At 38.1% G+C, this 15,060-nt stretch overlaps 1 protein-coding gene across 3 annotated transcripts in view; it reads left to right on the forward strand.

Moving 5' to 3' along the window:
• The window catches only part of LOC126263034 (sialin-like), a 276,453-nt gene that overhangs the window by 245,877 nt on the left and 15,516 nt on the right, over positions 1–15,060 (forward strand). For all 3 annotated transcript variants that reach the window (XR_007546802.1, XM_049960003.1, XM_049960002.1), the window contains one exon: positions 1,849–1,969. Coding sequence is in view for 2 of the 3 variants with exons in the window: in XM_049960003.1 (XP_049815960.1) it covers positions 1,849–1,969 (121 nt within the window). In the remaining variant the exon portion in view is untranslated. The remainder of the gene's footprint in view (positions 1–1,848; positions 1,970–15,060) is intronic.

Below are 15,060 nucleotides of genomic sequence, written 5' to 3' on the forward strand. Positions count from 1 at the left end.
AATTTGAACCATGTTAATGTTTGGTATTCTGTGTGGATAGAAAGGATTCCTCTGGATGACCTATGAAGGTTTTTGCTTAGGATGGTGCCACGTGGCTGCCCACGGCTGTATTGGGATCTGTTTGTAGCTATTCAGTCACTCAAAATGATATAGTGTTTGTAACTGATGCCTTCAAAGGAGAAGTAATTGTTGGTGAGGATATAGTTTGCCATGGTGAGCACAAAGGATGTTTTAGATGTGGAGTCAGTCAAGCATTGGGAACGGTAGTTTTCTGGGGTGGCATTGAGGATGTTGCTGACAGGTAGAATGGCCACCTGAGTGCATTAGTGTAGTTCATGCTTAGTGTTGCTACCAGGATAGGTAGGATGTATTAAGGTATATATGTAGGATATATAAGGGATGTGAACAGCATCAGATGATGAGGTGTCACAGTGAAGGACAAGGGGAGAAAGGAGCCTCCTTGTGTGTCTCTATTTGGCAGGGTGGTCGAGTCACATAATATCCAATTTTTGGGTCATTCACAACTTCTTCAAATTAATTGTTTTGAATGAAAGATGCTACAAAGCAGCAGATATAACCTAAGTGTCCAATTATTAAAAATTACATAATCATCCTAGCAAATATTCTCCATTCATAACATAACTATCTGATTATTTCAACAGGAAATTAATTGACTTTTGCAAAAACATAGATTATAGTAGAGTTTTCACATAAAAAATTTGTTGATATTACTTTTCAGCACTCCTTTGTAATTTTCTTTCAGTTTTGATGATTTTTATAGCTTATTATACAGTCATAAATATGATACTAATTATTTTGTTGATGACAGAGGATTTAGCATCAATTGGTATATAATCTATGATTCCTCCATAAAACGTTAAATAATATGTAATAAATGTGAATTGTGTTTATAAGAAAGTACAGTACTCGATACCATTTGTTTTGAGTAAGACATTAAAAGCAGTATATTGCATACTCCAATATGAGATTGTGGCTGTTTTTTTAAACCATATAATTATAACAGAGGTAGAATGATACTGCAGGTCAAAAGGCTGTGAGACTTTCTAATTGTTATATGTGTTTATGTGAAGGTGAATCTTTGTATTTCTTATTTTTGTTATTGTTTCCATCTTCCACTTTTAATTATTGTAATATAACAAATTAATCATATTCAATTAGAAAATTTCTTGCTTCCAAAAGATAAACTGTAATTTTAGGAATAATATATCTTTGTACAATGCTGTTCTTTGTTTAATGTTAATGTTGCCGGTGAAAGCAAGTAGGTAGAATACTTTTCTACTTATGAAACATTGGCAGAGAGGACCAGACAGCCACAAAACACTAGCTTTTGGAACCATCATTTGCTAAAATGTGAGGAAAGAGTTTTGAGAAATGAGCTTATCTGGAAATTAATTTCACCCAGCTGCTGAAGGCAAGGAAGATACATTAGAGCAGACCATGAGGGAAATCAGTGCAAGGTAGCAAAAGGTGAGGTTTGAAAAGAACAGATTCTAGAAGTGACAGAAATGCCGGCTGACAAATCAGAGTAGATGAGGATAGACTGGAAATGGAAGCATACTTGAGACAAATATGGAAAGAAACAGAGGCAGGAGAGAGACCGTGTAAACCATGGAGAGGAAGCAGCTAGGAAGGAAAAAGAGTACATTGCCCAGTCCTTTCCTCTTGTGTGGTAAATGAAAGAACTTGTTGTTCCAAAAGCTGGCAATTGTGTAATTGTCTTTGTGTTCTGTCTGATGCTCCTGCTTGTTAATTACTTTATTTCCTTTCAATATTTAATTCTAGTTTCATTTTAGTGTATGCTTAATAAAAATGTCTGACCTGTTGCAGTGTGAACCCACTGGATATTGCCCCGCAATATGCTAGCATCATTGTGGGTTTGAGCAACACAGCAGGAACAGTGCCTGGCATTGTCAGTCCTATCCTCATCGGCCACATTGTTCCTAACAGGGTCAGTTTTCTACAAGAATCTGAAAAGTATAAGCTATTCAAATAAAGTTTTGCATCATATGTGTGTCTGTGAATATTTGTGGACCTGAATGCAAGAAAAAGACATAATAAAAGAAGAGGCCTAATGAAATTAAAAGTATACTCTACTGTGGAAGAAAAACAAAACAGTAACCAAGAAAGTAAAGACAGTGTTCTTGAAAGTGCACAGGTGTGAAATCAAGATCTGCTGCTGGGTAACCTTCAATACTGGATTGCTCCATCCAATTCATTTAACATGCTTGGATCCTCCTTGGTATTCTGATGTTGCTACTCAAGTCTGTCCCACTCTTCAATGGCAGTCCTCCAGAGATCATCCAGTGTGTGAGGCAGCTTCTTGCAATGATGCACTGCAAATTTAGCTGGTCTCAGACTTACTCTGTTGGGCTCAAGTCAACAGATTCTCGAGACAGTTTCATTTGGCTAAGTCTTATTTCCTGTTGGAAGATGTTCACAAAGTGGGCATAAAGTATTCATGTATTACCATCTTTAGAGATGAACTCATCACCGAAATGTTGACTTTAAGACTGGACAGTAGGCTGGAAGGTCCTGTACTGGTACTACATAACCCTAGAAGCACCCTTGATAGCAACAAGAGGTGCTTGATATCTGTGCATGATACTGGCCCAAAATATGACAACCACCCTGCTAAACCCATATGCCTTCGTACCTGACTGGCTCCTCACTCCTCTTCAATGATTATCAGGCATCAGAATAAACCTGCACTCTTTGGTGGAGAGAACCGGACACTACTGACTCAGGGCCATACCAGGTCTTCCCTTGTCCACCTTTTTCGGGCACCAGCCCTCCCAGTTAACTCCACAATGGCAGCAAACAGTTCTGTTCAATTCTCATCAGGTTATCTGCAAACCATAATTTGTAGATGTTGGTTGTCAGTGTGTGTTGCTGACCTTGGGTTACCTGCGTGAGGCAGGTCTTCAGTGTTTTGTGTCTCACAGTAGCAGCTAAATTTTCAAATGTCAGTGCTGTGTTGTCAGGGAGACTGTTGTAGTTTGGTCATAGTGTAACCAGGATCACTTGTTTGTTTCTAAGAACATCACCTAGAGTGCAATAGCTGAAGTGATTCATGTATTACTTATGAGGGCACTCTCCCAACCTGTCTCTGTAGTGCTGTGAGACCGAATGTATATTTATAAGGCAGTTACGTGTTTGTGTCCTCAGCTGATTGTCTCGATAGATATTTCTCAGGATTTTGCAGGCATTTCGTCCATGAGGTATAGAAAAACATGAATACCACATTATTCTCTACTCCTTCCTGTATTATTCATTGTTCAGATGGCAATATCCCATTTGAGTGCTGGCTTAATTGTGGATGTTTGCCAGTACTGATACAGTGCTTTACCTTGGGCTTCTTTGTCTGCCTTTTCTCCACTCCAGACTTGAAAGCATTTGACAACTGGTGCAGAACAGCAAACACTCACCAATGTTCTTCCTCGGTCAGGTAAGATTGTATTGGCAATTCAGTAATTGCTTTCTTCTCCATATTGTCTACAGAGATTGTGCAGCCTGATTCTTTATTAATGGCACTAAACTGCCCTTCCTGGACTGGTTTGGCTGTCACTCTGCACATACTTTTAGGAATGAGGTGTGGCTGCTTATGACAGTAATCCAAAGTTTTTCTTGACTGTCTACAATGCTTATGATTGTCACTGGCATTAGATTTCTTTTGTGAGGCTTAGTAACTTTTTGTGGTTGACAAAAGCTTCATAGTTTAACTGAGCATCTCGAGTGATGACTGGAACTCATTTCATTGATCATGATGGGATAACAGGGTTTTCTATGGCAAACAACTGTCCAGAGCAATCTTTGTTATGTGTGCTTGCTATAATAGCTTCATCAATCTGTAGCTCTTGTCGTCCAGTCTGATTGCTTCTGATGTCTGCAAGAAGTCCCACCCGAAAATAACATTATGAACAGATTCTGCTAAAACAGTCAATTCTGAGAGCTGCGTTCTGTCATTTAATTGTTCTTGCAAAACAAAGTTCCCATTTGCTTGATTTATTACCCATTTGCTATCTTAGGCACAATTGCTTCCATCTTATGGAACATAGTTTTCTTTAGCTGACAATGATAAGCATTTGACTTTACTGAAAAGGAAGCTCCTGAGTCAATTAGCAGCCAGACAGATTATCTGTTGTTGATGATTGACTCAGTTAGATTTCATAACATCTTGGTGACTGTCATCCATGGAGGTCTCATCTTCATAGATGGTCACCTTGTTTAGTTTTCTCAAATTTAGCTACTAGATGAGCAGATGCTAACTCTATATGGTGCTGGGGAATGATTGCGGTGTGTTTGGAAGTGGTCTCATCCAGGGTGCGGTAATGATTTGTTCGACAGGTCCATGCTAATCATCTGCAGATGACTGGCGTGAATAGGAATGTAGTGATGATTGATGTCTTGCAGCATAATAGTCATCTTCTTTCTGTGCAGTAGCATACCATGTGTCCAGTGCAAACACAGTGAAAAGGTACCAACAAGTTCTCAGCCCTCCAAATGTCTGTTCTTCTATGAAGCATAACACTTCACAGAGAAGTTGGTTGTACATGCGTTGGTTTAATGCTGAATTGTTCTATGATGGTTGTGGCGGAAGTGTTAGTTGACCAAGTTCATTCTTCCTGGCTCATTTGGTTGGTGGTGGAGATTGTTTCTAAAGATTGATACACATCCTCTTCAACTTTCTCTATTACCTCTTGACATATTTGGTCAACATTCATGGCTGCTATCTTATACATACTCAGTCCAACATTTCTGGCTGCAGTACACTGCTGTATCTCATTTCTTACTAGAAATACCAGAGAAGGAAAGTTGCTACTCACCATATAGCAGAGATGCTGAGTTGCGATAGGCGCAACAAAAATATTCACACAATTATAGGTTTCGACCAATAAGGTCTTTGTCAGCAGGACACACACACACTCACACACACACACACACACACACACACACACACACACACACACACACACACACACACACACACACACATATATATATATATATATATATATATATATATATATATCTGCTGTCTCAGAGAACTGAAACCACACTCACACACACACACACACACACATATATATATATATATATATATATATATATATATATCTGCTGTCTCAGAGAACTGAAACCACACTGCGAGCAGCTGCTCCAGTGCATGATGGGAGTGGCGACTGGGTGGGGGTAAGGAGGAGGCTGGGGTGGGGAGGGGGAGGGATAGTATGGTGGGAGTGGAAGTGTTGCAGTTTATACGGAGGGCAGGAGAGAAGGTGCGGAGTAGTGGAAAGGAGAGAAATAAAAAGAAATTAAAAGACTGGGTGTGGTGGTGAAATGATGGCTGTGTAGTGCTGGAATGGGAACAGGGAGGGGGCTGTATGGGTGAGGACAGTGACTAACGAAGGTTGAGGCCAGGAGGGTTACGGGAACGTAGGGTCTATTGCAGGGAAAGTTATCCTACGTTCCTGTAACCCTCCTGGCCTCAACCTTCGTTAGTCACTGTCCTCACCCATCCAGCCCCCTCCCTGTTCCCAATCCAGCACTACACAGCCGTCATTTCACCACCACACCCAGTCTTTTAATTTATTTTTATTTTTCTCCTTTCTGCTAATTACCCCCTCCCCTCTCTGCACCTTCTCTCCTGCCCTCCATCTAATCTGCAACACTTGACTATCTGACACTCCCACCATACTATCCCTCCCCCTCCCTGCCCCAGCCTCTTCCTTACCCCCACCCAGTCACCACTCCCATCATGCACTGGTGCTGCTGCTCGCAGTGTGGTTTCAGCTCTCTGAGACTGCTGACAAAGGCCTTAATGTCTGAAAGCTATAATTGTGTGAATCTTTTTGTTGTGCCTATCGCGACTCAGCATATCTGCTATATGGTGAGTAGCAACTTTCCTTCTCTGGTATTGTTACTTGGGCTTGCTATTTTCTGTTGCAATTCCACTATTTGCTGGCACCAGTTGATGAATTCCTCTGTCACTGTAACATCCTTCACCAGAGGTTAGTACATGTCTTTTGTGAGTCCTTTCATCAAGTGTGAGATTTTCTCAGCTTCTATCATATTCAGCTTCTAGGACCAAAATATCCTGTATGTATGACTGTGTTGTTTGCCTATGATAGTGGGCCCTGTTCTTTAATTGTTCTTCCACTGAGCAGACTTGCTGCTGATTGTTGCCAAACTTTTCTTTAGTTGGACCTGGAATTTGTCCTAGTCATCAAGTTTCTGTTCATTGATCTTAAAGTACTGCTGGGCTGTAACATCCAAATGTAAGTACCTAATTGACAAGCATATCATGTCATTCCACCTTTGTATTTTGCTACTCGGTCGAATCTCTTCAGCCATTTTGTTGGGTACTAACCAGTGTTCCCAGAATACACTGATGGATGCCTGATATGCAGCTAATTTGCAGCTGTTTTGGAATCTGTCTGTCTCATGAATATACAGATCATAGAAATGGTGTACTACTTCTATTCTAGTTCCTATACATGTAGGCAACAGCTTTCACATTGCCTAATTGAAGCCACTTGCCTAATTAGAACCACTGTGATGTAAATGTTTTGAAGTACCTGGCATCCCCATAAACAATGTCAGGTTCAAATCACAATCAAGTTTGAATCTGGAGGCAAGTTCATTAATGAAGTACTACATTTAGTGCTGAAAGCATATTTATTACTGACACCAGTGAGCAGAACTGGACTCATGTATGGCAGAACTGGACTCATGTATGGAGGATGGATTTACTCATACAAATGTCATTTATTCCAGAATATACAAACATTACGAACTTTACAGATTTCACGAACCTTCTAAAACTGACAAATACTAAATAATAAATAATTGCTGTTTGTCTGGTTTGAATTAACAACCTGCAGCATGCCAGTCAGCGATGCTGATCACTGTGTTTCACTGCATGCATCACAGTTCATGGCAGTATTGTCAGCATTAATAAAATAAACTTCATTTTGTCCCAAATCATATGTAGGAGCAGAAGCAATCTGTGTAATATATTAACAATAAATTATCCTTAAACTGCTTCATACTATTCCTGCATATGCTGGCTAAATTGAATCAAGTGATCAAGTCAGTTAGCTACTGCTTTTTGGAGGGATAAAACTGCCTCCTCTTCAGTTATACTAAATAAATGCTGCTCATATTTTATTGGTAGCTTATTAAAGAAAGTAGTTACCTACCCCTTAAAAACTGAGTGCTGTTCACAGTAAATTACTACTCTTCTTCAAAAATATAAAAATATGTCTACCTGGGTTTCCCAATTTCTTGCTTTACATTACATTACATGAAAACTTGTCTGATATGTTTACACCAGATTATATAACTTCACCTTGAAACTGAGACATGTAGGCAAGTTTTACATGAAAATTGTTTGTAACTGTGTAAATTCAAATACAATTTTTACTGTCTGCAACAAAAATGATTAAATAATAAATGTATTACGAAGACAGTGTAAGAATGCCAAGACCCTTAAAAAGGCTTCTGCAAGAAGTACAGATATCTGCTTCACACAGTATTCTTACTGCTCATTTCCACTGAATAAACACATTATTTACTTTAGGAGCATTGCCCAAAGAAAAAATTCCATGAAACCATTAATAATCACTTGTGGTGATAGAAAATTTTGGCTTGTTTGAAATCCCATAATACTGAGTCTATGTGAAATTAAGACTTAATTTATGTTGGGTGAATCTCATATAGACCTATTTATCTATCATCTGATTTCAATCTTGTAAGGCTGCATTTCCGGAAAGTAGCGTAAAGTTTAAGTTGTTGTTTCAGAAACTTTGCACTTTTGTTTTTGCTTACACACAGTTGCGTATAGGCCAAATTTGTGTAACCATATTTTCATGTTTATCTGTAATTTAACTGACTTATTCTTAGTAAACTATTACGTTTATCATGAGTGAAAAGTGCTTGACTTGCCGTAGAATTGTTAGGTCGGGGCTTTGGTGTGATGGGTGCTGTAGTTTTTTCCATGTGGGTGACTGTAGTGGCGTAGGAATAGGGGAATTAAATGAGACTCATCAGTGGTTTTGTAGGATTTGTAGTAGAGATAGGAAGATACTAGAACAGGAGGGGAAAATTGCCACCCTTCAGGCTGAGTTAGACAAGGCCAGGGGAGATCTTAACAGGTTAAGGAGGGAGAAGGGTAAAGAGAGGTGGAAGTGGCAACAGGCAACAGGAGGAACAGGCCTAGAACTTTGTCTGACAGCTTCATGGTGAATGTGGAAAATAGATTTGACCTGTTGCTTCAGTTAGAAGCTGGTGAGCCTCAAGCAGTTGCAGGTGTAGACAGGGCACAACAAACTTTCAGCAGCAAATTGAAAAGTAAGAATGTAGGGAAATCAGTAAAGAGAAAGAAAGTGTTGTTGTTAAGTAGTTCCCATGAAAGAGGTGTTGGCCAACATTTGCAGGATGAACTAGGATCAGAATACCAGGTCACCAATTTTTTTAAACCTAGTGCTGGTCTGGAGCAGGTGACAGAGGATTTAGGATCACTTTGCAAAGATTTCACTAAGGAAGACACCGTGGTTATAGTGGGTGGGGCAGGTAACAGTATTGACAGAGATCCTGGATACAGTATAGAGTGTGACCTGGCGAAGATTGCATCGGCATCGAAGCATACTAGTGTTGAGTTTGTATCTGTTCTTGGGCGCCATGACCGACCTCATTTGAACTCTTCTGTCAAGAGAGTTAATTTGGAGCTGGAACAGCTGCTCATGTCGGATGCGGGGTCACACTCACCTCAACAGGAAGGGGAAGGGTAAATTGGCTGGGGAAATAGCGGGAAAGTTGAAGGGGGGAGGCAATGTCATGAGTGGTAAAATACCAGTGGTTATAGGGTTCAGAAAAGACCCTTTTTTAGGGTAGGGAGGACAGAAAGAAAGCAATTTTTAAGAGAGGTTACAACTGAGACAAATCTTCAGTTTGAGAAAGAAATCAAAAAAAACATAATTCCAGCTTATTACATCAGCATAAACAGCCATTGATTAAGAATTTTCAACAGTCAGCAGATGTTTTAACTGTACCCAATTTTAACTCAGTCAATGTGAAATTTCAGCTATCTTTATTGCATCAAAATATTCAAGGACTGAGAAATAAAATTAATGAATTAACTATCTGCATAGATGAATTAGTCTTCAAACCCAGCTGACATAATCTGCCTCTCTGAACATCATGTGACCACTGGTATCGAACTTTTAAGTGTTACATGGTTTAGGTTAGCATCTCACTTTTATAGATCAGAAATGGAGAAAGGAGGAGTTGCCACATTCATCAGGAATTATCATAAATTTAAGAACATAGACATTCATAAATTTTGCCTAGAACAGCATATGGAAGCATGTGCAACAGAATTAGAATTTCACAAAAAATCCTTCATAATATTAAGTGTACATCGAGCACCTGCAGGTAACTTTAGTCTGTTTGTAAACCACCTTGAAGCTGTACTGGCCCATTTAACTACCAAAAACAAAGAAATAGTGGTTGCTGGTGATTTCAATGTAGATTTCATTAAAGACTCTCCCAATAAGAACTTATTTGAGTTAGTAACATTATCATTCAACTTAATTCCCACTGTAAAGTTCCCCACTAGGATAGCCACTTGCTCACGAATAGCCATTGATAATATCTTTATAGAAAAGGCCAATGAACTAAATTATATTACAAAACCAATAGTCAATGGCCTCTCAGACCATGACATGCAGTTCCCTCTGTTAAATGTTAATACTGAACAGGATATAAAATCTGTTAAATCTGAGCTCAAGAGGGAAATCAGTAAGCCAAAAATTGATTATTTTAGGACACTCCTCAGAGACATTCACTGGACTGATGTTTACAGTGCTCATGGCATGAATGAAAAATATAACTCTTTTGCTAATAAAGTGCTTACCTTATTCGAACACTGCTTTCCCCCAAAACTTACCAAGGTTAGAGCAAAGTCTACAAAGAAGCCATGGATTACTCGAGGAATAGGGGTATCTTGTAAAACAAAAAGAAAACTGTATCTGTCAATCCGAAACATTTCCAATGTTGATGCTATAGCACATTATAAGAAAAACTGCAAAATATTAAAGACTGTAATACGGATGTCAAAGCAAATATATTACAAGGAAAAGATAGTCATATCAGATAACAAAATAAAGACAATATGGGATATAGTGAAGGAGGAGACCAGTAGAACCAGACATGAAGAGGAACAAATAGCATTAAGAGTAAATGATACATTGGTGACAGATGTGTATAGTGTTGCAGAACTTTTTAACAAACATTTTATAACTGTTACTGAAAAGATGGGGTTGTCAGGTTCGGTAGATGCTGCTATGGAATACCTCAGACCAGACATTTCAAGTAACTTCCATTGGCCCTCACTACCCCAACAGAAATAATGTCCATCATAAAATCTTTAAAATCAAAAACATCTAGTGGTTATGATAAAATATCAACAAAGTTAATTAAAGAATGTGATTCTGAGCTAAGTAACATATTAAGTTATCTGTGTAACCAGTCGTTTATCAGTGGAATATTTCCTGAATGGCTGAAATATGCTGAAGTTAAGCCACTGTTTGAGAAGGGAGATAAAGAAATAGCATCAAATTTCCGTCCAATTTCACTGTTGCCAGCATTCTCAAAAATTTTCGAAAAAGTAATGTACAGTCGACTTTATAACCATCTTATCTCAAATAACATACTGTCAAAGTCACAGTTTGGATATCTAAAAGGTTACTTACAGTGAAAATGTGCTTAATTCATTAGACAAAAAATTGCAGGCAACTGGTATATTTTGTGATCTGTCAAAGGCATTTGACTGTGTAAATCACAATATCCTTTTAAGTAAATTAGAATATTATAGTGTAACAGGAAATGCTGCAAAATGGTTCAAATCTTATATCTCTGGCAGGAAACAAAGGGTGTTATTAGGAAAGAGACATGTATCAAACTATCAGGCATCATCCAACTAGGAACTAATTACATGTGCGGTCCCGCAAGGTTCCATTTTGGGGCCCTTACTTTTTCTTGTTTATATCAATGACCTTTCATCAGTAACATGAAAGATGCCAAGTTCGTTTTGTTTGCCGATGATAGAAACATTGCAATAAATAGCAAGTCAAGTGTAGTCTTAGAAAGATCAGCCAATAAAATATTTGTGGACATTAATCACTGGTTCCTAGCCAATTCTTTGTCACTAAACTTTGAAAAAATACACTACATGCAGTTCAGAACTTGTAAGGGGTGTCCCACGAGTATATGCCTGACATACGATGACAAGAAGATAGAAGAAGTGGACAGTGTTAAATTCTTGGGATTACAGCTTGATAATAAATTCAACTGGGAGGAGCACACCACAGAACTGCTGAAGCGTCTTAACAAATCTCTCTTTGCAATGCAAATTTTGTCAGACATAGGGGATATAAAAATGAAAAAGCTGGCATACTATGCTTACTTTCATTCCATAATGTCATATGGGATTATTTTTTGGGGTAATTCATCAAGCCAAGCTAAAGTTTTCTGGGCACAAAAACGTGCAGTAAGAGTTATATGTGGTGTGAACTCAAGAACATCCTGCAGAAGCCTGTTTAGGGAACTAGGGATACTAACTACTGCTTCCCAATATATTTATTCCTTAATGAAATTTGTCATTAAAAATATATCACTTTTTCAAACCAACAGCTCAATTCATGGAATAAATACTAGAAATAAGAATAATCTTCACAAGGATTTAAAGTCACTTAGTCTTGTACAAAAAGGTGTGCATTATTCAGGAACACACATTTTCAATAACTTGCCAAAAGCCATCAAAAGCTTAACAACCAATGAAATTCAGTTTAAGAGAAGCCTAAAGGATTTATTGGTGGCCAACTCCTACTCCATTGATAAATTTCTCAGTAAAACCAACTGATTTGTATATAAGTACAATATAACTTCTGCACAATTTCAGTGCAGTAATGTGTTCATTGTAAATAAGTATTGTTGTTGTTGTTGTGGTCTTCAGTCCTGAGACTGGTTTTATGCAGCTCTCCATGCTACTCTATCCTGTGCAAGCTTCTTCATCTCCCAGTACCTACTGCAACCTACATCCTTCTGAATCTGCTTAGTGTATTCATCTCTTGGTCTCCCTCTACGATTTTTACCCTCCACGCTGCCCTTTATTACCTTATAAATAAATAAAAAACTTTTTTATTTTAAATTCAGTGCATTAGTATTTGTAAAATGACTCTTTCATATAGTGTTCATTAAAAAATGACGATCATTCCACTTGGGACCTGTGGAATGGTACATTAGCTTATTTGTTTTAGTTGTAAATATTTGTCATGTATTGTTGTTTTTCTGACATGTTCCACATCCTGGAGGACCTCCTCATTACGGATCAATTGGAATGAAAGTAAATCTAATCTAATCTAATCTAAGACTGATGTGCTTGTACCGTCAGCAAATGTTAGTTTTTTGACCATCCTGTAAAGCTGTTGGAACATCATTTGTGCAGCGTAGGCAGAAGAATGGTCCCAGTACCAATCCATGAGTGACCCCACATGTAATTTTCCCCCTTTCTGTGGTTAGTTTCATGCCAGTGACAAAATCTGACAAAGAGAGCCTCTCTGTTCCCTCTCATAAATGTAAGCTTCCAACCATGCAAGAGATGTCATTAATGCCACAAGACTTTAGTCTGCCAAGTACAATTTTGTACTCCAGTCTAAGGCTTTTTGGTAAGGCTCCAAAATACACCACCAGACATAATTTTTCTTATTTATTTATACCAAGAATTGATTTTTGATGTCATGTGTTGCTTTTTTGGTGCGTAATCCCTTACAACGGCCAAACTGAGAGGCAATTAACAAGTTTTGCTCAGTTAAATAAGTCTGTATTCCATCATAGACCACTTTCTTGAACACATTTGGTAATTAATGTCATTATTGGGTGTCTGAGGAGGGTCAGTTGTCCATTTAGTAGAAGTTGGTAATTAGAGGTATAACTGCAGCAAATTTTAGTATATCGGGAAGTATGCCCAGAGTCGCTGATTGATTACAAAAATAGCTTACAGGTAATCTTATCAAATTGGCACCAGATTTTAACACACTGTTACAAACATTGCCATTGCCATAGCCAAAACAATTATTACTTTTTAATCACCTGATGAATTTTATAATATCATTACATGTTATATTTTTGAAACTGTCTTTCGGTGGCCCACGCAGTGTCTGCACAAGTAAACCTAATGTATCTGTATTTGGTTTTTTGTTTAGTTTTTGAAAACAGCCACAAATTGCACTTAGTATTTTTATTAGCTGGTGCAATATCTTATTTTGCTAGGCATTATTTCAAGTGCAATTGTATTTATTCTGGGGCTCTGCCTTTAGATAAATTAACCCTAAAAAGCCTATGGAATTATTTGGATAGAAAGAATACTGCTTTGGTCAGGCTGGATGCTTCTGATAATTAGCCATGCAAGGAGGCTTCCACCAGAAGTGTTCAGATGCAATCAGTGTCATGTATGATGTGACCAAGTGACGGGATGAGGCTTCAGACACACCCATGTATCAACGTCCCTCTCCCCTGAATAGTTTTCCAAATTCTCCATTAACATGTCCATAGATCACTTCATCCTAGGGTTATCATACTACCCAAAGAGACACATGATCTTGACACTATTGTAATAAACATTCTCAGCAATGTGCCTGATGTCACCATCAAATATGTAATCAAGGTTACAATCCAAATTTTTAACTTCACCCTGTACTATCATTTCAGGATCTTATTTTCCAATATCCTTCCCCAAAACGACTAAATCACAGTTGAAATTGTAAAAACCTGTACTTGGATTAAAAATATTAATTACCTGATAAGCCCTTCCCAAAGAGCTCTGGGCTAGGTCTGATTTACCTCTCCCATGACTATCACCAGCAACAAGACCTTCTTGGTCTGCTTAGAACTTTTCTTCCTAGACTTAGCTAGCACATTTTCCATGTGGTGTCAGACTGCATTTTAATTTTTTCATTTAAGTTACTGGAGACATACAAACTTAAGTTATCAGACTTGCAGTGTCTCCTGGATCCTTTCGCTTGTTTGGAAGGATTTTTTATAATCTCATTTAGCCCTAACATTGATATTTAAAGCTTCAGCCCAAATAACTGCTTACTCTTCTTGTGCTACAGCCAAAAATTTGCAAGTTTAGCAGCTCTTTTTCCAGCTTTGTGTAGTGATAGTGTCAGTCACTGCATAACAAGGTATTATCAGGATCAGTATGATACCAGCACTGATTTTCCTTGCCGTCTCTGATGTGTCTATGGCAGTTTGAATTTTGCTGTCAGTTTTTGCTTAAAGTATTGGTTATATGAATCTGAGATGCCTTCTGCAAATGGAAGACAAGAGACACGAACTCCCTAAAGGAAAAGCACAGTTACTAATTAGTGCTCTCAAGATCTTTACATTACTGAACCTTATAAAACAACATATCTAGGAATGAACTAAGCAAGTTTGGACTAGATATGAACAATAGTGACAGAGACACAAGTGGAAAAGATGATAATAGAGAAGAGGAAGTGAATGTTAGTGTGGGGGCCAGTTATGGGAGATATGTGAGTAGCTGTTAGCTATGTTGGTGGTGAGGGAGCAAGTGTCATGATTTACAAGTAATGGTAATGCAGAACATGTGCATGAATACAACAAGTAATACAGAAATACTTGAGATCAGTGAAGTTTTGTACAAACCACCTCCGCATTAGTAGCACACACAATTGTTATTTAGTTTAATTTGAATATATTACTAACTAGTAGTATAACTGACAAGACAGCAGCTTTTTCTCAAAGTAGCAGATTTCTTTCTAATTTACTTGATTAAATTTAGATGTTTAGAACAATTCTCATTTATTCTTCTTATTTTTAAGTACATGACATGTTTCAATCTACCTGGATCATCTTCAGATCTATGTTCTGTCAGCAGCTCATCATGTCTGTATCAGAACCTCATATGAGACTACCATGTTTTGCAGTGAATTGCAAAACTCGGTACTCTGATATGAG

Source organism: Schistocerca nitens, chromosome 6 (assembly GCF_023898315.1).
Source record: "Schistocerca nitens isolate TAMUIC-IGC-003100 chromosome 6, iqSchNite1.1, whole genome shotgun sequence".
Lineage (NCBI taxonomy): Eukaryota > Metazoa > Arthropoda > Insecta > Orthoptera > Acrididae > Schistocerca > Schistocerca nitens.